Source organism: Pelodiscus sinensis, chromosome 32 (assembly GCF_052426305.1).
Source record: "Pelodiscus sinensis isolate ZL-2025 chromosome 32, ASM5242630v1, whole genome shotgun sequence".
NCBI lineage: Eukaryota > Metazoa > Chordata > Testudines > Trionychidae > Pelodiscus > Pelodiscus sinensis.
The window spans coordinates 16,372,718-16,398,179 of record NC_143083.1 but is presented as its reverse complement, the minus strand read 5'-3'; the positions used below and the strand labels follow the sequence as shown (position 1 = coordinate 16,398,179).

Here is a 25,462-nt window from a genome sequence, read left to right as displayed (position 1 = left end):
ACTGCCACTGTGGTGACCTCCTGGGCCAAGTGGCCCCCCAGCCTCCTGTTAAAATAATTATTGGGGTAAGTGAAACATGTTGGGGAGGGTGTTTTGTGGGGTGCTGCTCTGATGGGATAAAGCCTTCTTAAGGGTTTGTGGGGAAGGCGAGAAAGTCCCTGCACAGGGCCATGGGTGGACTTATCCGTCCCCTCTCCCCACAAGTAAAGTATATGCTGCGCGATGCCACCTGGGCTGTGTCTAGACTGGCAAGTTTTTCCGCAAAATCAGCTGCTTTTGCGGAAAAACTTGCCAGGTGTCTACACTGGCCCCTTGAATTTCCGCAAGAACACTGACGTCCTACTGTAAGAAATCAGCGCTTCTTGCGGAAATACTGTGCTGCTCCCATTCAGGCAAAAGCCCTCTTGCGCAAATCATTTGTGCAAGAGGGCTAGTGTAGACAGCACAGTACTGTTTTGCGCAAAAAAGCCCCGATTGCTAAAATGGTGATCGGGGCTTTTTTGCGCAAAAGCGCGTCTAGATTGGTACGGACACTTTTCCACAAAAAGTGCTTTTGCGGAAAAGCATCCTGCCAATCTAGACGCTCTTTTCCGCAAATGCTTTTAACAGAAAACTTTTCCGTTAAAAGCATTTGTGGAAAATCCTGCCAGTCTAGACATAGCCCTGGTGAACTCAAAAGGCAAACATTTCATTTGCCCCAACCCCTTCTGGATTGATTATACAATGCTTGCAGCGCCCGGTGTCTCGAAGGACAGCACTGTGAAACAAGACTTCCAAGGTGGAATCGAATTGGCTGGAGGCTAATCAATATGTAGATTAATGCACTGGGTACTAGCCCATTGGTGAATGGCTAATAACTACGCAGATTTAATTGGTGTGACGCTTTCCCTATTCGCTAGAGCTTCACATTTGGAGCTTCCCTATTAGTTGGAGGCTATGGCATATATGAATGGGGGGGCTCTGCTTTCGTTCCCATTGGTTGGAAGGTAATAAATATGCAGATTAGTCGACTCTGGATGCCTTCCAGTTGGCTGAAGCCGTATGAATATGTAGATTGCTGGTCTCCCCCGGCTGCTCCATTGGCCGTGCCTGGGTGACGGAGGCGTCTGGCTGCTGCAGTCTTTCCCGGGTCAGCGGAGGGGGGGTGGACGGGGCAGCTCTGCTCGGAGCTGGAGGCTCCTGGGTCGATGGCTGGATGGTTATGGGGCCAGGCAGCCTCCCCCCGGCGGCTGTAGAGCGGCTTCGGGGACCGCGGTGGTGGCCTCTGCTCAGCATGGTGCTGCTGGTGTCCGTGTGCCTGGCGCCGCCGTGTGCAGGTAGCGGGGGCGGATGGACCGAGCAGGGACCGGGGCTCGTGTGTGGGACGCTGGGCAGACCTGGGCCGGGAGCCGGACTGGGGCAGGTGGAGGACGGAACGAGGGACCCGGACTGCGGTATCTGGGTCGATGGATCCGGGATGCTGGGGGGAGCGGGGAGGAGCTGGCCTGGCTGCTGGTAACTGGAGGGAAGCGGAGCTGGGAGGAGGGCGGTCGGGACTGGAATGGAAACGCGGGGAAGAGGTTTTTTTGGGGGGGTCATCTGGAGGTCGGCTGGGAGTGTTAAAGGGGGGGCTGGGAGTGTCTAAGCAGGTGTCTCTTTTGGGGGGCTGCAGAGAGCCCCAGAGCAATCGCCTCGGCTGAGGGGCCCCATGGGTGAGGATGAGGAGTCTCAGACAGATGCCTCTTTTGGGGGCCCGTCTGTGGTGGCATGCCTGGAAGGGGAGACGCAGAGCACATGCCATATCGGGGGCAGGAAGGGAGGCTCCAAGGTGTGTCTGAGCTGGAGACTCCTCTGGGGAGTGTGCTGAGAAGGGGCCTGGATGCCCACCGTGGTTGGGACCTCCTGGGGTGTGCGTGTTGTGGGGGTGGACGAGCCTTTTCTGGGAGGTTTGTTTTTCTACGAGGAGCGAATGTGCAGCTCCTGCCAAAGCAAACAAGGCGGCTGCCTGGAGTACAGAGGCGCCTTTCTGCTCCCCGTGCTGGCCAGTCAGGGACAGCAGCCCAAGGAGGGCTGGGACAGCTCCTTCTCCATCCCCTGGACTGGTGACTCCTGTCCTCTCCATTGCCTGCTTCTCCAGACCCAAGGCACGAAGCAACAGACCCTGTGCGGGGCTTTTTGTCCACCTGGGGGGTAGGGCCTTTCCCACCCCTGCTTCTGTGTCCACAGGCATGTAAGCACTGCCATTCCTGGTGCGCAGCAAAATAATCCTGCGGTCCCAGGGGTTTCCTGTTTGCTGCTGATGAAATGCATTCCAGCAGGTAGAGGGTTTGTGCAAGACACTCTTGCATCCTGTGTGAAGAATGATGTGGAAGTAGGGCTGGGGGCCTGAGCTTCCTTTGAGCCCTCCACCCTACAGTGAATTTACCCCTCAAAGTGTGTGTGTGTGTGTGTGTGAGAAATATGTTCTTAGCATCACTAAGGTACAGTGGCTTCTACTATCTAAGACACTTGTAGTTTTAACAGACTTAAACTATTTCATCAGTCACTGTAACTATGAAAATCCAAGTTAATTGAAGTTCAGTTTTTCTCTTTAGTATTGGTTTTTAAACCCCAAACTGCACATGAGTCTGAGGTGAGCCTTTAAAATGCAATTAAGAGTGCTGGTGTGAGGAGTCAAAATGGAAAAGAGGCACCTTGGGGGGGGGGGGGAAGAGGGGGAAAGGAAATGCTATGCATGACTCACTTTCCCTTGTAGCAGATCTCACATGTCTTTCTGAGCATTTAGGAGGGTGGATGATTATCCCTATTTTACAGATTGAGGCAAAAGTGAAAAATATCAAGTAGGCACTAATTTGGGGTGCAGCAGTTCTTGGGTGTCTGACTTCTGAGGTGCTATTACTGAGTTCACTGGAAGTTATGGGTGCTCCACAGGCTCTAACTGGACATCCAAAATGAATGATTTTTGAAAACTTCAACCTGTGTTGATTTTTTTTCCCAAGAGCAGACAAGATTGTGGCTCAATTTGGACTAGAACCCAGGATTTTAACTCCCAGGCTCCACCCATAGTTTATTATTCTAATTGCCAAGAAGCCTAGTTATAGAAAGTAACGTTTCCTCTCTCCCCTGAGTTGGGAGAGTGAGCTGTTGTGTGCCTTAATGTAAAACCTGGCTAAATCTGTGACAGTCGTACATTCCCACATGGCAGTAACATGCTTTCAAGGTGGTGGATATTGTGTGTTTAAACTCTGCATTAATCAGTAGAGATTTGCATGCTGGGTCTAAAATTGGTGCATTGCTGATATCTGCCTCCAGGGAAGATACTGAATGCATTTAATAACACACGTGCTTTGTCTTGTAACATCTGAATGCTGGTTGATGGTAGCAAGCAGTGTAGCATTGTGTGTATGTTATGTTCTTGTATGCACAAAGTGCTGTGGTATTTCTGAATGTATGCCAGATGAATAGCTGTCTTGCAGATTTATATCCCCTACTTTGTGTCACGTCAGTATCAAATAGCCTTTCAAAATTCTGTTCACTTGCAGGGTGAAACTTTATTTTTAATAGCAAATAAATCAATTTTTGTCTTCATAATGGCAAAAGCAGGCAGTGGAGTTTTGCCATATTCGTATAGCATGTAAATTTAAAGCGAAGACAAGTCATTGCACTGACTGATACTTACGTACGTTGTTTTGTCATATCCACATGATATACAGCAGTTATTTTTCTACAAAAGTAGCTCCACTTCTTAACTTTCAGTCTATTAAAATTCTATAGCTGTGGCAGGGTTTTTTGCTCTGTCCCACCTGAGAGGGAGATTTATTTAATGTAAATCACAAACAAATGATTCTGGCAGAACTGCTCACTTAACTTTTGACTTTGTGCTTTCCTGTCTCAGAGTAGTGTGATGGCTGTGTTTGGAATAGTGCTTTGGAGATAGAATGCTGTCTTAAGTGCAAAGCCATACACGCATTGATGGGTCACGACAGTCAAGTAGGTAGCATCAATAAAGCTGTCATGAAGAGTTTGACCTCTGTGTTTTCTCTGCCTATAGAACTTCTGTTTTAAGCCCCTAGGTAGGAGCCTTTATTGCCATGTAGTGAGGAGGAAAAATACTTCTTTATATGACTAGTGCTTAGGGCAGACCAAAGATCTCTAGTTGCTAATTAGTAGGCAGATCATTGACACCAATTAAATACCTCACTGTTGATCAGAATGACCATCTCTCCTTGCAGTGCATTGCCAGCAGTGCCAAATTCAGCGCTGCAATGCTGATTACGTGGCTGCTACATCTCCTAACCATGCTTTGCCGGAGGAGACACCGCTGGATGTGGACTATTGCATTGCTTTGCGGGCGTACTCGGTGTGCACCAGAAAGACAGCAAAATCCTGCCGGGGAGACTTGGTGTATCATTCGGCCGTGTTCAGGATCAAGGAACTCTTTACACAGTATAACTGCTCCAGTGACGGGCCAACTTCCTCTGTGAAAGCTCCTAGCGCGCTGGACCCTCTGGCTTCAGAGCTGTGCAACTATGAGAGCCGATCTGGCTTTCAGAAGAAATTTGCCCACTGTGGATTATTTGGGGATCCTCACTTAAGGACCTTTAAAGATGAGTTCCAGACATGTAAAGTCAAGGGAGCTTGGCCACTAATAGACAATCAGTACCTGTCAGTCCAGGTCACCAACGTCCCGGTTGTTCTGGGATCCAGTGCCACTGCTACCAGCAAGGTAACAAACCACTTAAAAAAAAAATCAACACCATCCTGAAATTCCCCACCCTTCCTTTTAGCTTCTCTTAGGCCAGCATCTGCTACCCCCTTGTGGTCATCAAAGGAAGTGAATTTCAGAGCATGTACATAGGAAACAAGTCTCTTAGGGGTAGCTGTGTTAGCTTGTATCCGCAAAAATGAGGAGTCCTGTGACACTTTAAAACAGCCTTTCCTAGATTGAGGCTTAAAATTATGTGTGTTTGTTCTGTATCTGTTCCTTGGGGAGGTCTATCCTGTTACCATGGCATTCTGTACCTACAGGACTGCATGAGAGGTTTGCATGGTGTCCTCACACCGCACCTGCCTCCATAGCAGGTCTATACATACGGCAGGTTTGCAATCACCTCAACCCCCTGAGCGGTCACAAATCCAGACTTTTTCCAGGCCTTCAGACAAGCCTGGATTCACTTCAGGGTTTTAAGCAAGGGACAGGAATGGGGAAAGTGCATCTGTTTCCAGTGGAATTTGGGTTTGAGATCTCTAGGGTTTACCAGGTAGAGAAGAGAGGCAGCACATCTGTTGAATGCCTGCAAACTGAAGCTAAGGATTTGGGTGACTCCCTGTAGCTCCAAACTCTGTGCAGTCAAGGACTTTTAGGAAGGAAATCTTTTCTTCCAGCCATGATGCACGGGCAGGAGCCGGGCAGCTTTGGCAATATTCCAGGTGGAAGATTAAAAATTTATGTTTAAAAGTCCCATCCTCCTGCTCCCCTGCTATAGAAAGACAGTCAGGGACCTACTGGAAGGAGAAGGGATTGTGTTTTGCTCATGTTTCTTAGTAAGGATGTTAACATTTGGTTAAATCATAGACTACTAGGACTGGAAGGGACCTCGAGAGGTCATCGAATCCAATCCCCTGCCCTCATGGCAGGACCCAGCACTGCCTAGACCATCTCTGATAGACATTTATCTAACCTACTCTTAAATATCTCCAGAGAAATGGCTTCATTACCACTTGAATGGCTCTCACAGGTTGCTAATAGCTCTGGCACAGACTTGGTCACTTTTAAGATAACTAGCTCCTCTCTGGAGCAAGCAGAGCCACAGACCAGAGATAGGAAGAGGCAGATGGGTGGCCATTAAGACCCAGGGGTGCCCCACATTTTCAGGTGCCCTATGCAACATATGGGTAAGGATGGGTTTGCCCAGGTGGCAGGAATCCTGCCTTCTTTTCTGTCTTGAGCAGAGCATGCACACTGTACACGCTCTCCCAGGGACAGCCTCCTGGAGCACGTTACTCCAACACTGTCACCCTTTGCAGGTAGTGGGGCCTGCTAGGAGCTCTGAGATGTGAGGTCACGAGCATCCTGCTGGCTCTGAAGGGGTGGCTCGTGCACGGGTGTTCCAAACCAGGCAGCACTGAACATAAGAACGGCTGCACTGGGTCAGACCAAAGGTCCAACCAGCCCAGTAGCCTGTCTGCTGACAGTGGCCAGCACCAGGTGCCCTGCAGAGGGTGGACCGAAGACAATGATCAAGTGATTTGTCTCCTGCCATCTCTCTCCAGCCTCTGACAAACAGAGGCCAAGGACACCATTTTATCCCCTGGCTAATAGCCTTTTATGGACCTAACCTCCATGAAATTATCTAGCTTCTCTTTAAACTCTGTTATAGTCCTAGCCTTCACAGCCTCCTCTGGCAAGGAGTTCCACAGGTTGACTACGCGCTGCGTGAAGAACTTTCTATTAATTTTAAACCTGCTCCCCATTAATTTCATTTGGTGTCCTCTAGTTCTTCTATTTAGGGAACTAATAAATAACTTCTCTTTATTGGCCCTCTCCACACCACTCATGATTTTATAGACCTCTATCATATCCCCCCTCAGTCTCCCCTTTTCTAAACTGAAAAGTCCCAGTCGCTTTAACCTCTCCTCATATGGGACCCGTTCCAAACCCCTAATCATTTTAGTTGCCCTTTTCTGAACCCTTTCCAAGGCCAAAATATCTTTTTTTAGGTGAGGAGACCACATCTGTACACAGTATTCAAGATGTGGGCGTACCATAGTTTTATACAGGGGCAGTAAGATATTCTGGGTCTTATTTTCTATCCCTTTCCTAATAATTCCTAGCATCCTATTTGCCTTTTTGACCGCTGCTGCATGGAAGTTTTCAGAGAACTGTCCACGATAACTCCAAGATCTCTTTCCTGATTTGTCGTAGCCAAATTAGCCCCCATCATACTGTACGTATAGTTAGGGTTATTTTTCCCGATGTGCATTACTTTACACTTATCCACATTACATTTCATTTGCCATTTTGTTGCCCAATCACTCAGTTTGGTGAGATCTTCTTGGAGTCCCTTACAGTCTGCTTCTGTCTTGGCTATCCTAAACAATTTTGTATCATCTGCAAACTTTACTACCTCACCGCTTACCCCTTTCTCCAGATCATTTATGAATAAGTTGAAAAGGATTGGTCCCAGGACTGACCCTTGGGGGACACCACTAGTTACCCCTCTACAATCTGAAAATTTACCATTTATTCCTACCCTTTGTTTCCTGTCTTTTAACCAGCTCTCAGTCCAAAAAAGGACCTTCCCTCTTATCCCATGGCACTGTAATTTACACAAGAGCCTTTGGTGAGGGACCTTGTCAAAGGCTTTCTGAAATTCCAAGTATACTATATCTACTGGATCCCCCTTGTCCGCATGTTTGTTAACTCCTTCAAAGAATTCTAATAGATTAGTAAGACAGGATTTCCCTTTACAGAAACCATGTTGACTTTTGTCCAACAATTTATGTTCTTCTACATGCTTCACAATTTTATTCTTTACTATTGTTTCGACTAATTTGCCTGGTACTGAAGTTAGACTTACCGGTCTGTAATTGCCAGGATCGCCTCTGGAGCCCTTTTTAAATATTGGTGTCACGTTGGCTACCTTCCAGTCATTAGGTATGGAAGCCGATTTAAAGGATAGGTTACAAACCACAGATAATAGCTCAGCAATTTCCCATTTGAGCTCTTTTAGAACCCTTGGATGAATGCCATCCGGTCCCGGAGATTTGTTAACATTAAGTTTTTCTATTTGTTCCAAAACCTCCTCTAATGACACTTCAATCCGGGACAGTTCCTCAGATTCATCACCCACAAAGGATGGTGCAGATTCAGGAATCTCCCCAATGTCCTCAGCCATGAAGACTGAAGCAAAGAAATCATTTAGTTTCTCCGCAATGGCTTTATCATCCTTGATTGCTCTTTTTATAGCTCGATCATCTAGGGGACCCACAGGATTTTTTAGCAGGCTTCCTGCTTCTAAAGTACTTAAAAAACATTGTTATTTCTTTTTGAGTTTTTGGCTAGCTGTTCCTCAATCTTTTTTTGCTTTTCTTATTACATTTTTACACTTGATTTGACAGTGTTTATGTTCTTTTCTATTTATCTTGGACTTCCACTTCTTAAAAGATACCTTTTTGTCCCTCACTGCTTCTTTTACATAGTGGTTAAGCCACAGTGACTCTTTTTTAGGTCTCTTGCTATGTTTTTTAATTTGGGGTATACATTTAAGTTGGGCCTCTATTATGGTGTCTTTAAAAAGTTTCCATGCAGCTTTCAGGGATTTGGCTCTAGTCACTGTGGCTATGTCTACACTGGCCCCTTTTCCGAAAGGGGCATGTTAATTTCACAGGTCGTAATAGGGAAATCCACGGGGGATTTAAATATCCCCCGCGGCATTTAAATAAAAATGTCCTCCGCTTTTTTCCGGCTTTTAGAAAAGCCGGAAAAAAACGTCTACACTGGCCCCGATCCTCCGGAAAAAAAGCCCTTTTCCGGAGGATCTTATTCCTACTTCGAAGTAGGAATAAGATTCTCCGGAAAAGGGCTTTTTTTCCCGGAGGATCGGGGCCAGTATAGACGCTCTTTTCCGGCTTTTCTAAAAGCCGGAAAAAAGCGGCGGACATTTTTATTTAAATGCCGCGGGGGATATTTAAATCCCCCGCAGATTTCCCTATTACGACCTGTGAAATTAACATGCCCCTTTCGGAAAGGGGGCCAGTGTAGACGAGCCCTGCGCCTTTTAATTTGTTTAACTAACCTCATTTTTGTGTAATTCCCCTTTTTGAAATTAAATGCCAGGGTGCTGGACTGCTGAGGTGTTCTTCCCACCACAGGAATGTTGAATGTTATTATATTATGGTCACTATTCCCAAGTGGTCCTGTAACGGTTATATCCTGGACCTGATCCTACACTCCACTCAGGAGTAAATCGAGAATTGCCTCTCCCCTTGTGGGTTCCTGCACCAGCTGTTCCAAGAAGCAGTCATTTAAGCCATTGAGAAATTTTATCTCTGCTTCTCTTCCTGAGGTGACATGTATCCAGTCAATATGGGGATAATTAAAATCCCCCATTATTATAGAGTTCTTTATTTTGGTAGCCTCTCTAATCTCCCTTAGCATTTCAATGTCAGTATCGCTGTCCTGGTCAGGTGGTCGGTAATATATCCCTACTGCTAATTTCTTATTATTGGAGCATGGAATTACTATCCATAGCGATTCTATGGAACATGTTGATTCACTTAATATTTTTATTTCGTTTGATTCTACATTATCTTTCACATACAGTGCCACTCCGCCACCCACCTGGCCTGCTCTATTCTTTCTATATATTTTATATCCTGGTATGATTGTGTCCCACAGATTTTCCTTATTCCACCAGGTTTCAGTGATGCCTATTATGTCAATCTCCTCATTTAATACGAGGTACTCTAGTTCACCCATCTTATTAGTCAGACTCCTAGCATTTGTGTACAAGCACTTTAAAAATTTGCCACTGCTTCTTTGTCTGCCCTTCCCTGATGCATTGGATTCCTTTGTATGCGGTTGTTTGTCTGCTCTGGCCCATGGTTTGCCCTCTCCCCTCCTCTCTTTCTGACTACAGCTTAGAGAATCTCTATCAATGGATTCTCCTCTAAGAGAAGTCTCCCTCCGATATACGTGCATCTCCGCACCAATCGGCTTTCCCCCATCAAAGTAGGAATAAGAACCTCCGGAAAAGGGCACTTTTTCCGGAGGATCGGGGCCAGTGTAGACGCTCTTTTCCGGCTTTTTTAAAAGCCGGAAAAAAGCGGCGGACATTTTTATTTAAATGCCGCGGGGGATATTTAAATCCCCCGCGGATTTCCCTACGACGACTAGTGAAATTTACATGCCCCTTCCGGAAGAGGGGCCAGTGTAGACGTAGCTGAGGTGGGACAATACTACAGTGTCCCGGAAAGTCTCATCCACCTAGCTCTCTACCTCCCTTAGCTCCTCCAGTTCAGCCACCCTGGCCTCCAAAGCCCAAACTCGGTCTCTGAGGGTCAGGAGCTCCTTGCAACGAGTGCACACATACGCCACCCACCCACAGGGCAGGTAATCATACATGTTACACTCGACGCAATAAACAGGATAGCCCCCACTCTGCTGCTGGGCTTCTGTCTCCATTTTTCTAATGAATAAGTTTAAGTATAAACTGGGATTCTTTTTAAACCTCTGGAATATAGATTATTCTAAGAGTTATGTTTTAAAGAAGGTCAGAAGTCACTAGTGCCCTCTAACCTCCCCCTCTAAACTCTCCTATTCGCGCTCTCCCTGCTCGCTGAGTCACCGGCTTATATAGCTCTGGTAGCCCCTCCCCCTGACTGAGGCTCAGCCAATTAACAGAGGCTTCTAGATTTCAAACCAAACAGACAAACAAACACAAGCTCAGCACACTGCAAGTAACTCCCCCGCACACAAACACACACTCCAGACAGCCACTTACCACAAGGGTCCCGTTTTTACTCCTCTTACCTGGAGAACTGCAGGCCTCTGCCTTGCTCCCTCTGTGCAAAATGGGGATAACAGATTTGGCCTGCCTCCAGATGGGCACACTAGAGATGCTCCAGAGGGTTTCACACACTGTGTAAATGGGAGTAAGTACTTAGGCCAGAGTGAGTGCTGCTCTTTCCCGTTAGAGAGATTTACAGCAGCTTTGGCTAAATTCTAGTCAACAAAGAACAGGGACTTTATTTTGATGGTGGAGTGAAGCACCGGCAGGCTTTTTCCTCTTCCAGGTAAACGTTGTGTCTTGGTTAGTTACCTCGCAAGCCTGACTTTAAGCTGCGTTTCCTCCACTGCCCTTGGGTGGGGGTAGGGCAAGAGACGATGGATTTGCAGCAGGAAGATTCCGCGGCACCTGGCCTTTTGGTAGTGATCACAGCTGCAGTGGGAAGTGGGCACTGGGCTACGTTTTCACCAGGTTGGATGGAGGGTGAGCCTTGGGCTGGGGGAGACAAGCCTGCAGCCCTTCCCCTTCTGCTCAAGGCCCCAACCCTGCCACCCTGGGCCCCTGTGGGAGCTAAGCCCTCCCCCACTATAGGGGCAGTCGTGTCCCCCCCAAGTGGGAGGCACATGATCTCCACCTTCCTCCTCCAGCATGTGGAGGAAGGGCAAGCAGTTGAGTGGTCAGTGCACAGCCCCAGTCTTGCCCAGGGCACAGGGACGGTGGATGGCACCCTGAGCCCCAGAGAGTGGGCAGCACATGGCTGGCAGTCCCTCTGGCTCCAGAGCATGAGCAGCACCTGGCCACAGCCTCCCCGGCCCCAACCTCAACATGGCTGAAGCCCTGGCAGCTCCAGGATACTGAGGGAGCCGGAGGGGCAGGGACAGATGGGCAGTGTGGGAAGGCATTGCCTTCCCCTGACTTTTGTACCCACCACCCATGGGCTGGTCTTGTTGTCTTCCATCTCCTCCACAGATCACGTTGATCTTTAAGAATTACCAGGGCTGCACAGAGCAGAAGGTTTATCAGGCGACCACAGAGGACCTGCCACTGGCATTCAGCGATGGCACGAGAACCGGAGGGCAGCAGGAGGGAGCCAGCAGCCTGCGCATCCTGGAAAAGCCAGATGCTGGCCAGGTGGAGATCCAGGCCAACTACATTGGTAGCACAGTCATCATCCGCCAAGTGGGCCGCTACCTCACCTTTGCCATCCGGGTGCCGGAGGAGACCCTGCGCCTCTCGGAGGAGAGCACTGGCCTCCAGCTCTGTCTACATGGCTGTCCAAAGAATGAGCTCATCCAAGAGCACAGACTGAGCCTGGGGAACTCCAGCCCACTCTGGCCTAGCACCCGGCGGGCCTACACGGTGGAGACAGCCACTGAGCAGTGTCGCCACATCCTGCAGGTGGAGGACTTGTATTTCCAGTCTTGTGTCTTTGACCTGCTTACCACAGGGGATCCTGAGTTCTCCATGGCGGCTTATGGGGCCTTGGAAGACTTGAAGGCCTTGTATCCAAGCAAACTCAAGTTGCATACAATCTCCAAGACTATTAACATGGCCAGCGGCACGCTGGGGCCTGGTTTGCCCGCTGCCTCATTACTCTGGTGTGGTCTGGCCTTCCTAAGGCTGCTCTGGTGCTGCTAATGAGGGTGGACTTCTTGCTACTATTGGACCCTATGTAGGAAGAGAAAAACCCCTGACATCTCCCTTTCCTGGAGCAGAGTGGAAGGTCCAAATTCTCCTCCCTCCACACTCATCTGCTCATTCCAGCTGGCTTGCTGTTTCAGTTGCTAATTGAAGGCAAAGTGTAGCTTGCTCAGATATTCTGGTCTCCAGTCTTGACCTGCAGAAACCACAGCTGCCTTTTGAGTGAGAATTGGGGGACCAGTGCTTTGCTTAGTAGGTTGGCCAGACTCCACTGGTCTTCTCCCCAGGCAAAGCAGAAGGCCCCCCATTCCTTCCTCGCCCTATTCTCCAGGCAGAATCTCCTTTGGCTTTCCCCATTGGTGGTCCTTTGAGGGTCTCCTCTGCCATTCCATGGCTGCTGGGCTTCAGCCACATGTTCCAGGCTAGGTTGACCCCAGACTGACTTGTTAATTTTTTTAACCAGAATTCCCTGTGCTGTGATGACCAGACGAGGGGAGAGGGGTGACACTAAGTGTCTGGGGTAGGTATTAGGAGTGGCCCCTTGTTCTCATTCCTCTCCACATCCACAATGATGGTTTTAGAAACACAACAAACCAAGAAGCAGTGGTGGCAGTTAGCTACGTTGCTCAGAGTGAGGGCCAGAAGGAAACTGTGGCAGGTGACCAGTATTCCCTCTAATTTTTTCCATCTGTAAGTGGAATACATTTTGTTATGTTTGCTGAGGCATGTGTACCACCAGCAGAAACATCTACTGCTGGCTGTCGGTGCTCTGCTAATCAGCTGGCATTTGAATCTTTCCTGGGTTCCTGCCCAAGCGCTTAGCTCATGGGGAACATTTACATGTGATACTTGACTCCTTTTTAATGGCCCTGAGGAAAAGCTGCTGGTTTGAGCAACGCTCAGAGTCACGGCAGGACAGAGCAGCAGGAATCCTCTCGTTGTTCCTTCCACAGAGCTGGCTAACGTGAAATGCTTACGATAGCTTATCTATGAAGCCCGTCCTGCCCAGACACAAGTTTCCTATGAGTTCAGCTCATCTGAGTCCATACGCAGCATGGATTTGGGAGCCGCTGTGCCTGAAGAAGCAGCTTCTCTTATCACTGCTCAGTGCATACATTTGTGCTCTCTTGCCGGTAATTGTCTGTGCATTCGGTGTTCCTCCACACCGCATTCTTTGTGGAATTTATCAACCCCCTTCCCTGGCAGCTGTTTAGCATTTTAACCTCTGTTTTAATTAAAGCAGTGTTTTTTAAAGTGTCAGTGCTCTCTTTCCACTGTGCAGGGAAGGAATCAAATAGCCTGAAGGACTCAGGTACCAGCTCCCTCAATAGAAAGGCATAGATGTAATGCTCTCTGCAACAAATGTGTAAGAAGGAAGGTGGGGCCAGAGCTTCCCTTTTCAGCAGGAATGAAACAGCCTGTATGCATGGAGACTGGTTATTCTTTGAGGCCTTTACCAGCCCCTGCCCAGTTTCCGCTCTGCTGGTGAATGTCACTGAACCCTGGAGGGTGATCTAGGCTCAACAGGCACTCAGGCTGCTTTTGAGTTTCACAAAAGCTGCTGCTCCTTGTGCTCGCTGAAGGGCAGAGCGGTGAGTGAAGAGAGTGGGTTCCAATGCCAGGGTTTCCAGCTCTAGAGGTCCTACCTGTGCTAGCTCTGAGCAAGGGAGCAGTGGTGGTGAGAGGCATAGGCAGAGCACCCATGGGGAAAAATTAATGGGTGCACAGCACCCACTAGTAGCCCACTCCCTCTCTCTGCCCCACTTACAGCCCATGGCTCTACACTTCCTCCTCCCTTCCAGCCCCTCCCACAGCAGCCATGAAACAGCTGTTTCCTGGTATTGGGAGGCTCTCGGAGGAAAGGGCAGGAGTGAGGATGCTGCGTGCTCAGGAAAGGTGAGGGCAGGAGCAGAGGCTTGAGGGAAGCGGAGGTTGAAGGGGGGGGGGGGGGTTGAGCACCCTATGGCTAGAGCAGAAGTTGGTACCTCCGGTGAAAGGGGCTGGCTGCCCTGTAATCAGACCTACATTGTTGGGCAGGATCTGACTGGGAGTGACTGAGCCCCTCTCTGCTGCGCTTTTTTGCTTTCATTTTTAGCAGACTGACTTGAGCAGAGCTAGAGTGTGTGTGGGGGGGGGGGGGAGGGGGAAGTATGTCTCCTTGGCCACAGCTACACTGTAGCCTTCTTCCAGAAAAGCTTAAGCAAATGCATTTTTTTCAGGAAGAACAACTCTTGCGCAAGGGGGTTTTTGCGCAAAAAGGAACTGTCTACACAGCTCCTTTTTGCACAAAGGCCTCTTGCGCAAAAGCGGCTACTAATTAATTATGCAAATAGGGTTGCCAGATGGTTGACACAAAAATACTGAACCCCCCCCCCCCCAAAAAAAAAAAAATTGGGGAAAAAGTCTGTTGAAGGAGACCAAAGTTGCGGGGGGGGGGGGGACTCCAAGGTCTGATTAAGTCCCCCGCCTCCCCCCCGAAAGGTGTATTCCCTTTAAGAGTGAGTGCAGGAATAGTAACAGGGGAGCGGTTGAGCACTAAGACCCAGGGGAAACATTGCTTCCCTTTGGTTGGCAGCCATTTTGTGCCAGCAGCCTTGCGGAACCAGCAAAGCATGGGGGTTGGGGTCGGGGGGCTGGAGGTTTTGGGGCTCGGGGTGGGGGGCGTGGCGGGAGGCTGGACGTTGAGTGTTTGTAGGGTTGCCAGGCATTTTTGCCTCCTGGCTCGGGGAAAAAAATCAGAAAATACCGGACATCTGAGCTGCCCAGTTCGCTGAATTTTTTTACTGGACAGGAGGCAAAAATACCGGACTGTCCGGGTGAATTCCGGACACCTGGCAACCCTATATGCAAATGAAGCGTGGCGATATTTCATGCCACGCTTCATTTGCATAAGCTTTTCTGGAAAAAGGCTACAGTGCAGCCATAGCCATAGTGATGGACTTGACATCTTCCAGTGCCTGGCCTAGCCCTTTGCTGCTCCCGCGCTCCTCTGCCTGAATGTATTCGTGCTGTGCCCATCTCCGGCACAGGCCGAAACCACGAGGGCCTATTTCAGAGTGACTGAGCAAGAGCAGTGCTTGGATTGCATTGGAATTTTCCCGGGTGCCACACCGCCGTCTTCAACCAGCAAAATGTTTTGCAGAGTGAGCAAGTCTTGGAATGAAGCAGCCCTGCCCGCGGCTGCTCTGCTGCTTCCATTTAATTTCCTCACCTTGCAGCCCCTTTACTTTTCAAAGATGCTGTAATAGAAGCTCAAGACTCAAATTACAAAACACTGTGGCTGTGTCTAGACTGGCAAGTTTTTCCGCAAAATCATCTGCTTTTGCGGAAAAACTTGCCAGCTGTCTACACTAGCCGCTTGAATTTCCGCAAAACCACTGATGATCTCATGTAAGATTGTCAGTGCTTTTGCGGAAATACTATGCTGCTCTCGTTCGGGCAAAAGTCTTTTTCCGAAAAGCTTTTGCACAAAAGGGCCAGTGTAGACAGCAGAGATTTGTTTTCCGCAAAATGGCAATCGGGGCTTTTTTGTGGAAAAGCACGTCTAGCTTGGCCACAGACGCTTTTCCGCAAAAAGTGCTTTTGCGGAAAAGCGTCCTGCCAATCTAGACACGCTTTTCCGAAAATGCTTTTAACGGAAAACTTTTCCGTTAAAAGCATTTCCGGAAAATCATGCCAGTGTAGACGTAGCCAGTAAGGCTATGTCTATACTGCAGGCTTTTTGCGCAAGAGCCCATCCACACTGCTGTGTGCTTTTGTGCAAGAGCGTCCGTGGCAGTGTGCGTGCTGTCTTGCACAAGAAAGCTCTGATGGCCATTTTAGCCATTTCTTGAGCAAGAAACCCCTGTTGCCCATCCATACTGCCTTCTTGCGCACGAGCTCTTGCACAAGAGGGCTTATGCCTCATGGGGAGAGGAATAATTCTTGCACAAGAACCCCTCTTCTGATGCTTTACTGTAAATGTACTTGCACAAGAACACACATGCAGTGTAGATGCTCCGCACATTTTTCCACAAGAACTTGTGCAAAAAGCTTGCAGTGTAGATGAGAGAATAAAAAAAGTGCTGCCATGGTTTACCAAGTAAAAGAAGCAGTGAGAGATAAAACAGCATAGTTTAAAAAGTGGAAGTTAAATCCTAGTGAGGAAAATAGAAAGGAGTATAAACTCTGTCAGATGAAGTGTAAGGAAGGCCACAAAGGAGTCTGAAGAACATCTAGCCCAAACTCAAATGTCTACACTGGCAGGTTCTTGCACAAGAACGTCCGTTCTTCCACAGAGCGTCCACACTGCCCACCCGCTCTTACGCAAGAAGATTTACAGTAAAGCGTGGTAAGAGAGGGCTTCTTGCGCAAGAGCTATGCTCTTTTCTGACACGAGTAAGCCCTCTTGTGCAGCAGCTCTTGCCCAAGAGGGCAGTGTGGACACGCAGCAGGGGTTTCTTGCGCAAGAAAGCCCTATGGCTAAAATGGCCATCAGAGCTTTCTTGTGCAAGAGTGTCCACACTGCCATGGATGCTCTTGTGCAAAAGCACATGGCAGTGTGGACGTGTTCTTGGGCAAGAGTTCTTGCCCAAGAACCCTTGGGCAAGATGTTCTTGCGCAAGAACTCGCCAGTGTAGACATAGTTAAAAAGTAATAGTGAAAAAAAAATTAAGTACAGCAGAAGCAGAAAGCCTGCTGAACCAGTGGGGTCATTAGATGATGGAGCTGCTAAAGGAGCACTCAAGGATGATGAGGTAATTGCAGAGAAACTAAATGTATTTTTTGCATCCATCTTCACTGCTGAAGCTGTTGCAGACATTACTAAACCTGAGCCATTCTTTTTAGGTGACAAATCTGAGGAATTGTCCCAGATTGAGGTGCCATTAAAGGAGGTTTTGGAACAAATTGATAAACTAAACAGTAACACATCACCAGGACCAGATGGCATTTACTCAAGAGTTCTGAAAGAACTCAAATGTGAAATTGCACAACTACTAATTGTAGTTTGTAAGCCCTGTTTGTCAGAGACTGGGGCTGCGTTTAGACATCTTAGGCCCCAAAATCTTGCCACCTGTCTACACTGGCTGCGAGTATTTGCGCAAGAACACTGACTTTGTATTGTACAAAATCAGTGCTTCTTGCGCAAATACTCTGATGCTCCCGCTCAGGGATAAGCCCTCTTGCGCAAGTATTCTTGTGCAAGAGGGCCAGTGTAGACAGCCAAGTTAATTTCTTGCGCAAGAAAGCAAAAAATGTCTTGCACAAAAGCATCCGTGCCAGTGTAGACGCTCTCTTGCACAAATACTTTTAACGGAAAAACTTTTCTGTTAAAAGTATTTGGGCAAAATCTTGCCAGTCTAGACGCAGCCTGGGAGTGAGTGACAGGAGAGGGATCATTTCATTACCTGTTCTGTTCATTCCCTCTGGGGAACCTGGCATTGGCCACTGTCGGATGTTCTTGTGGTCTGTTTTGTCCTGGGCCTGTGGCTGCGGTCATAGAACTGTGCCCATGGCTCTGGGTGAAGTCATGATGCCCAAGCCTGTAAGTGGAGTATTGTACTAGACTGCATTTTAGGTACCCAGTCATCACTCTTCTACCTCACTTTTCACTTAAGTCTCTGCAACTAGTTCCTATCAGCAGTGAAATCTCCCTGTTCTAGAAGATGCAAGAGCAGGGCTGGGGTTCTCTGCTGCAACCAGAACAATATGGGACAAGGGTAAAGCCACACTTGGCAATTCTTAGGACTCCCCTGCTCCCCAAGTGCTTAATATACACTCTTCGCTCTCCCCTATGAGGTAACTGTCTCAGTAACGTAAGGCACGTAGTTGGAAGATAACTTGACCCATACAACACACTGAGGCTGGAAAAAACTATCTTCAGACTTCAGAGGGGTAGCCAAGTTAGTCTGTAACTGCAAAAAGCTTAAAAAATAATGAATAGTCTGGTAGCACCTTAAAGACTAACAAAACATGTAGATGGTATCATGAGCTTTCATGGGCATAACCCACTTCTTCAGATGACTGGAGTATTAAAAGTCCAGATCCAAGAATAAATAAGGGAAGGGGGGGAGGAGAGGAGAGAGAAAAAAGACAAATATCTGTCTTTTTTTTTCTCTTTTTTTAACTCCTTCCTCCCCTCTTCCTTTATTTATTCTTGGCTCTGGACTTTTAATACTTCAGTCATCTGAAGTGGGTTATGCCCATGAAAGATCAAGATACCATCTAGGTGTTTTGTTAGTCTTTAAAGTGCTACTAGACTAGTAGTTGTTTTTTTAAGTATCTTCAGACTGTTGCTCTTGGTGTTCAAACATGAACTAGAACAATATGCATTGTACTTAGGAAGCCTCAGACAGGAGCACCATGATTTGAAGGGGAACTCATTAAAAGCTAGCTTTGTGTGGCCTTTATTTTCCCATAATCTTTTGCTTGCCTCAAGCACCTTTCACCGGTGTATCTCAAAGCACAAGGCTTGTCTGGAAAAATAATCGTTAACTCCATTTTCAGAAGGGAAAACGGAAACATACAAGCAGTGCAGTGTGATGAGCTAATACAGAACACAAGATCCTGCTTTCCTAGGCTGCTGCTCCAACCACAGTGCCTCTTACCTTATGCTACTGACCAGAAGAGGGTTGAAATTGCTTTTATTTCACCTTCTCTTGCCATCTCAGATATTCTGGTTTAAGTTAATAGATTGGCCATTTCCAAGTATGACTCCTGAGCAGCTGGTCCATTTTATTTACCGAGCTGCTGTGGGAACTAATCACATTTAAAAATAAAACCGCCTTACTCTGTAACTAACAAATGAAATGAATGAGAGAAGAAAGTGGCTTACTGAAAAACACATGAAGCTTTTAGCTGATGAAGGTTATTTTGTAGGATGCTAAGCTTGGTCCGTATTGGCTTCACTGAGGCAAGCATGATGCAGTTAGGTTTCAGAGTTTGCAGACCAAAGTCTAAATTTCTGCCCAATTCTTTTCAGTGAGCCACCTAGATGTGTAGCTTAAACTGTTCTCTGGTGCAGTTAAAACACAACTCAGGGAGTTGGGAAATGACAGTTCAAGTCTTGTCCTCCATAGTCCTAGCTCTGCAACACAAACTCTGCCACTCTCCTGCCATTCACCATGACTGTGGGACACCAATAAATCGAGATACGATGGGGAAGCACACAGAGAACTCACACCAAGTTAATCAGATCTCGTCCAAATTCAGGCTATGTTTCCACTATTGAGACCATATCTACACTAGAAAATTATGACAAATTAGGGTGGCATAAAGTGCTATCTAACATCCTATACTGCCCTTTAAGGAAATGTGCTGAGCTGGGCCTTCCTTACTTTCTGTTAGTTCCCAGTTCTACAGGCCTTGTTAAATAGAGATGAGTGCTTAAGGGTATATCTGCAGCTGCCTAATTGGTGTACATCTAGTTGAGCGAATCAAACCTTCTAGCTGCAGTGTAAACATACCCTAGCTGGTTTGCTGCATAGCAATGGACTTGCGCATGTGTTTAAATGCTTTACTATTCTAGGGCCGTCCTGACTGTCTTCACACCAATGAAACCATTTGGTGTTGGAAACAATCACCAGCTGAAAACCAGTTACTTAATAAGTAAAACTTTTATTAAATAAATTTCAGATTCTTTAGACCAGAGTGAGGAGTTTGACATTAAGACATAGCTTGAATCTCACCTGCAACACTGGGTCAGTCACATTGGTAACTGTGATTGGAAGAAACTGATCTTAGACACTTATTTCAAACCAGTTCAACCTAAAATTCCCAAAGTCCTTATATTTTTTTTTCATTTTGTTTGTTGGTAACATTTTTGTTCAAAATTTGATTAAAGTTCAAACTTCATGAAATCACTTGTAGCAGAAATAAAGAACATTATACAAATCACTTACATAATAGATGTTAAGTATAAAAATGGTATTTACAATCAAGTAAACATGGACGATAGAAACGCACGCACGTCCAATACTTCATCTGCTCTCTCTCATATACTCTCAGAATCAGACAGCGAGGGTTGGTAAAGAGCCACAAATGTACCTTCTTAAAGAACCAGAGGACTGTCTGCATGTGAGAATGATTACAGCTTATAAAGGTCCCAAAACTTAGTACCCAAAGCGCTCTTCTAAAACTGCTATATCAGCCTTTCCCCACCAACCCTCTGCTGATGTTGTTTAAACACACACAGGCACACACAAACACACTCAGACAAACACACAGGAATGTTCTTCTCACATTATCAAACTGGAATAATTGTTCAGCAGGTTTTTTTTCTTTTGCTTAAACTTATTTTGGTAGAACCTTAAAAGGACTGTTTCAAGTTGTTAAATGAATGCTTCTTGTCTGTATGATTCCTGATTTAGGGGAGCTTCAATTAACCAAGCTCGGAACTGGATTCTGTGCTTACGTGTGTGTATATATATATCTATATCTATATCTATATCTATATATGCTGCATACTGTATAATTTGTCCTCGGGGGGAGGGTAATAATGCTGAAAAAAACAAAACCACCTCTTTTACAATGTTACCCTCCATGCATCTACTCTGAAAAGCTCTGCAGAGGGGCTAAGAGGTCAGCGACTGGAGTAAACATTGTTGTAAATGGAATGTTTGGTTTGCAAATGCTAACATTTGAGAAAGCTGCTCTAGGTTCGCTGGAACTTGGAGGCAGTGTGTAGGCCATTTCAGGCTTTCATCTCTCTGCTGTAGGATTACAGTGGATTGGGAAACTTCCTTGTTGCCATGGAGACGATGAAAGTCAAGGGTTCTTTGCTGAGCACGGAGACGGTGAGGTGTTGCAGGGGATGAAGGTCCTTACGTCCCATTCCAGGAGTGCTCAAGATGGGCTTCAGAGCCAACAGCCAGGAGTTTGCTCTGCAGAAACCCTCTAAGGAATAAGATTGAGAGCTCTCAATAACCAAGCTGGTGCTAAGGTTGATGGGTGAGTGAATCTTGAGTTGGCTTTGCCCCATTCCTGGAGGTATACAGTTCGCTCTTGCATCACCACTTGCTAATGCCAAGTGGTGAGAGGCTGTCCCCGTGGCCACAATGTCTAGGCCCTTGTGCAGGTCCCGTAGAGGAGGTGCTGTCCCAGCAGTAACCCTTTCAACTCCTAAGCCTTTTGAAGGCAAGGAGGAGGAAGTCTCTGAATGGAAAAGTTTGGTCCTGTGATTTACATTAAAAAAAAATAGACTGTATATATATATATATATATATATTATATATATTTATATTTATATATGAAAGGTGAAAGCCAAAATCCCATGAGTTGCTGTGATGACCTAGAGCCGCAACAATGAGTTTTCTTGGTCCACGGCACTCTGCTCCTATGTCGAGCAGAAGACAGCCTGTCCCCATGAGTGTCTCCTTCTCAGGCCCCCTTCTCCCCCAGTAGTGGTGGCGGTGGCAGCAGCAAACGTCTGAACCAGTCATGACAAGAATCTTCTCACTGGGCAGGTGTCGAGCCTTCGAAAGCGTCTCTTCTCTTCGGAACATCACATTGTTGGGGTGGGGGGGAAGGAAAGGGGCAGTGTCAAAAGAGTTCTTAAATTTCCTGTCCTCTCCTGAAATCAGCTTGAAGCAGAAATTCTTCTTCCTCTGAACTGTTCCTTCACCTGCATAAAAAGAGGGAGGTAGGGAGGTTAGAAGACCCTAGGTCTACACCAAGGGGTTCTCATCGTCCTTGCTGAAACCTACCCTTCCCCTCCATTGCAGGAAAGTGACCTTGTGATTAGGGGTTGGCTGCAGAGCTCCTCACCCCTCCAGCCTTCCCTCCACTTAGGGATCTAAATGTGTTGAACCCTCCAATAGCTCAAAGGCTATACCAGACTCCTAAGCCTTCATACATAGCCTGACCACTAGAATAGAGGGAGTGTGGCTTCTGAAAGAGTTACTCGCCTTGTGCAGTAACGGTGGTTCTTTGAGATGTGTCCCCATGGGTGCTCCACTCTGGGTGCTGGTGAGTCCTCATGCCGGCAATCGGAGACTTTTCTAGCAGTTTCTGCTGCACCGCGCAGGTGTCGCAGCTCCCTCTAGTGCTGTTAGAATTCTTGGGCATGTGCGTGACACGGCCCCTCTGTTACTTCTCTACCCGCTAGAGTACAAGGCTCCAAAGCAGGGGAAGGAGGGAGAGTAGTGGAGCATCCACGGGGACACATCTCGAAGAACCACTGTTACTACATAAGGTGAGTAACTCTTTCTTCTCCTTCGAGTGGTCCCCGTGGGTGCTCCACTCTGGGTGACTACAGAGCAGTTGTCGGCTCACAGAGGAGGGTTTGGAGCCATGTGGTAGTCACTGTGGACAGCACTGTGTGCCCCACTGCCATGGACGATGCTATAGAAGAGGAGAGTGCATAGTGCTGCGCAAAAATGTGGTCAGATGAGCAGGTGGCAGCGTTACAAATGTCTTGGAGTGGAATGTTATGAAGGAAGGTGGTTGTGGAAGCCACCGCCCTGGTGGAGTGAGCCGTGATGTTTTCAGGTAAGTGCTTGTCGTATAAGGTAGTACAAGTTCGAATGGAGGAGGTAATCCATTTCGAGATTCTCTGAGATGAGACTGCTTGTCCCCTAGATCTTTCAGTGTAGGAGATGAAAAGCCTAGGTGAGGCTCACCACAGCTTCGTGTGGTCGACATAAAACGCCAGTGCTCGTCAGATGTCAAGAGTGTGCCATGCAGCCTGGATTGGGCCGGTGTAATGCTTTGGAAAGAAGGCAGGTAAGTGTATGGGTTCATTCACGTGGAAGGGGGAGGGTACTTTGGGGAGGAACTTCGGGTAGGGTCAGAGTATCACTCTGTCGTTTGTAAACACAGTGTATGGAGGATCAGCCATCAAGGCCGCGAGCTCGCTCACCCTCCTGCTGGAGGTAACTGCAACAAGGAAGGATACTTTCATAGATAAATGAGACCAAGAACAGGTGGCTAGAGGCTCGAACAGTGGCTTTGTCAGGCTTTTTACAATGTGGTTCAGTTCCCAGACGGGGACCAGTGGACAGACAGGAAGAAAGGTATTCTGTAGGCCTTTAAAGAGGTGTTTGGTCAATGGGTTAGCGAGGAAAGAAACGCCATCTGTAGGATGATGAAAATCAGCTATGGCGGCGGTGTGGACCTTGATACTGCTGAGTGTAAGGCCTGACTGTTTTTGGGATAATAAGTAGTTCAGTAAGGTAGATAAAAGTGTGGACTCTGGAGGGGTTGCATGTACCCGACTATACCAGTGAGAGAATCGATTCCATTTGTATAAGTAAGTTCTTCTAGTGGAATGTCTTCTACTGTTGATCAGTATGTCCTTCACCTGTTCCGAGCAGGTAATCTTGGCATTCTGGAGCCATGAAGGAGCCAGGCGTGGAGGTAGAGCTTGAGAATGTCTGGATGGAGAGTCCTCCCATGGTTCTGCGACGGAGGTCATGGTGGAGAGGGAAGGGATACGGGTCCATCACCGCCATTTTGAAGAGGTAAGGATACTACGTCTGTCTGGGCCATGCACGTGCCACTAGTATGACCCATTTCTGGTTTGTCCTGATGTTGTTGAGGACTCTGTGTAGGAGCGGGAAGGGGGGAATGCATAAAGGAGAGGGACATCCCATGTGATGGAAAAGGCATCTCCGAGGGAATGTTTTCCCAGGGCTCCTCTGGCGCAATAAAGATGGCATTTCCTTTTGTTTTTTGTGGCAAAGAGATCTATGTCTGGTTGGCCCCACCGAAGGAAGAGTGGAGTGAGGGCATGTCTGTCGAGCTCCCGTTTGTGCTGATCTTGGAATGTACGACTTAGGGCATCCACTGTGACGTTGCGCACGCCTGGGAGATAAGCGGCCAACGGGGTGACTCTGTGTCAGGCACCAGTTCCAGAACTTGATAGCTTCCGAACTCAGGGAAGGGGACCGAGTCCCCCCTTGTCAGTTGATATAGTACATGCAGGTGGTATTGTCCAGCATGATAGAATCATAGAATAATAGGACTGGAAGGGACCTCGAGAGGTCATCGAGTCCAGCCCCCCGCCCTCAAGGCAGGACCAAGCTCCGTCTACACCATCCCTGACAGATGTCTATCTAACCTGTTCTTAAATATCTTCAGAGAGGGAGATTCCACCACCTCCCTTGGCAATTTATTCCAATATTTGACCACCCTGACAGTTAGGAATTTTTTCCTAATGTCCAATCTAAACCTCCCCTGCTGCACTTTAAGCCCATTACTCCTTGTTCTGTCCTCAGAAACCAAGAGGAACAAATTTTCTCCTTCCTCCTTGTGACACTCTTTTAGATATTTGAAAACCACTATCATGTCCCCCCTTAATCTACTTTTTTCCAAACTAAACAAGCCCAGTTCATGAAGCCTGGCTTCATAGGTCATGTTCTCTAAACCTTTAATCATTCTTGTCGCTCTTCTCTGTACCCTTTCCAATTTCTCCACATCTTTCTTGAAATGTGGCGCCCAGAACTGGACACAGTACTCCAGCTGAGGCCTAACTAGTGCAGAGTAGAGCGGCAGAATGACTTCACGAGTTTTGCTTACAACACACCTGTTGATACAACCTAGAATCATATTTGCTTTTTTTGCAACAGCACCACACTGTTGACTCATATTCAACTTGTGGTCCACTATGACCCCTAGAGCCCTTTCCGCCATGCTCCTTCCTAGACAGTTGCTTCCCATCTTGTATGTATGGAACTGATCCTGAGTGGAGCACTTTGCATTTCTCTTTATTAAACCTCATCCTGTTTACCTCTGACCATTTCTCTAACTTGCTAAGGTCATTTTGAATTATGTCCCTATCCTCCAAAGAAGTTGCAACCCCACCCAGTTTGGTATCATCTGCAAACTTAATAAGCGTACTCTCTATCTCAATATCTACATCATTGATGAAGATATTGAACAGTACGAGTCTCAAAACAGACCCTTGAGGAACTCCACTTGTTATCCCTTTCCAGCAGGATTTAGCACCGTTAACAACAACTCTCTGACTACGGTTATCCAGCCAATTATGCTCCCACCTTATCGTGGCCCTATCTAAGTTATATTTGCCTAGTTTATCAATAAGAATATCATGCGAGACCGTATCAAATGCCTTACTAAAGTCTAGGTATATGACATCCACCGCTTCTCCCTTATCCATAAGGCTCGTTATCCTATCAAAGAAAGCTATCAGATTAGTTTGGCATGACTTGTTCTTCACAAACCCATGCTGGCTATTCCCTATCACTTTATTACCTTCCAAGTGTTTGCCTATGATTTCCTTAATTACCTGCTCCATTATCTTCCCTGGGACAGACGTTAAACTGACCGGTCTGTAGTTTCCTGGGTTGTTCTTATTCCCCTTTTTATAGATGGGAACAATATTTGCCCTTTTC

The 25,462-nt window shown here is 47.3% G+C and overlaps 2 protein-coding genes across 10 annotated transcripts in view; one reads left to right on the top strand and one right to left on the bottom strand.

The window, feature by feature from the left end:
• Nucleotides 1–1,086: 1,086 nt before the first annotated feature.
• LOC102460640 (repulsive guidance molecule A-like) overlaps nucleotides 1,087–25,462 on the top strand; it is a 29,280-nt gene continuing 4,904 nt past the window's right edge. The window contains exons 1-7 of one of the 3 annotated variants that reach the window (XR_012896673.2): nucleotides 1,087–1,316; nucleotides 4,212–4,705; nucleotides 11,460–13,264; nucleotides 20,828–21,059; nucleotides 22,216–22,302; nucleotides 22,689–22,832; nucleotides 23,423–23,569. Coding sequence is in view for 1 of the 3 variants with exons in the window: in XM_006112614.3 (XP_006112676.3) it covers nucleotides 1,196–1,316; nucleotides 4,212–4,705; nucleotides 11,460–12,128 (1,284 nt within the window). In the remaining 2 variants the exon portion in view is untranslated. Of the gene's footprint in view, nucleotides 1,317–4,211; nucleotides 4,706–11,459; nucleotides 14,506–20,827; nucleotides 21,060–22,215; nucleotides 22,303–22,688; nucleotides 22,833–23,422; nucleotides 23,570–25,462 lie in introns of those variants that run through there. The other 2 variants (XR_012896674.2, XM_006112614.3) reach the window with 2 other exon arrangements.
• Nucleotides 19,708–25,462, bottom strand: part of CELF5 (CUGBP Elav-like family member 5) — a 96,625-nt gene continuing 90,870 nt past the window's right edge. For all 7 annotated transcript variants that reach the window (XM_075902532.2, XM_089775000.1, XM_075902531.2 and 4 more), the window contains one exon: nucleotides 19,708–21,732. The gene's annotated coding sequence lies outside the window, so the exon portion shown is untranslated. The remainder of the gene's footprint in view (nucleotides 21,733–25,462) is intronic.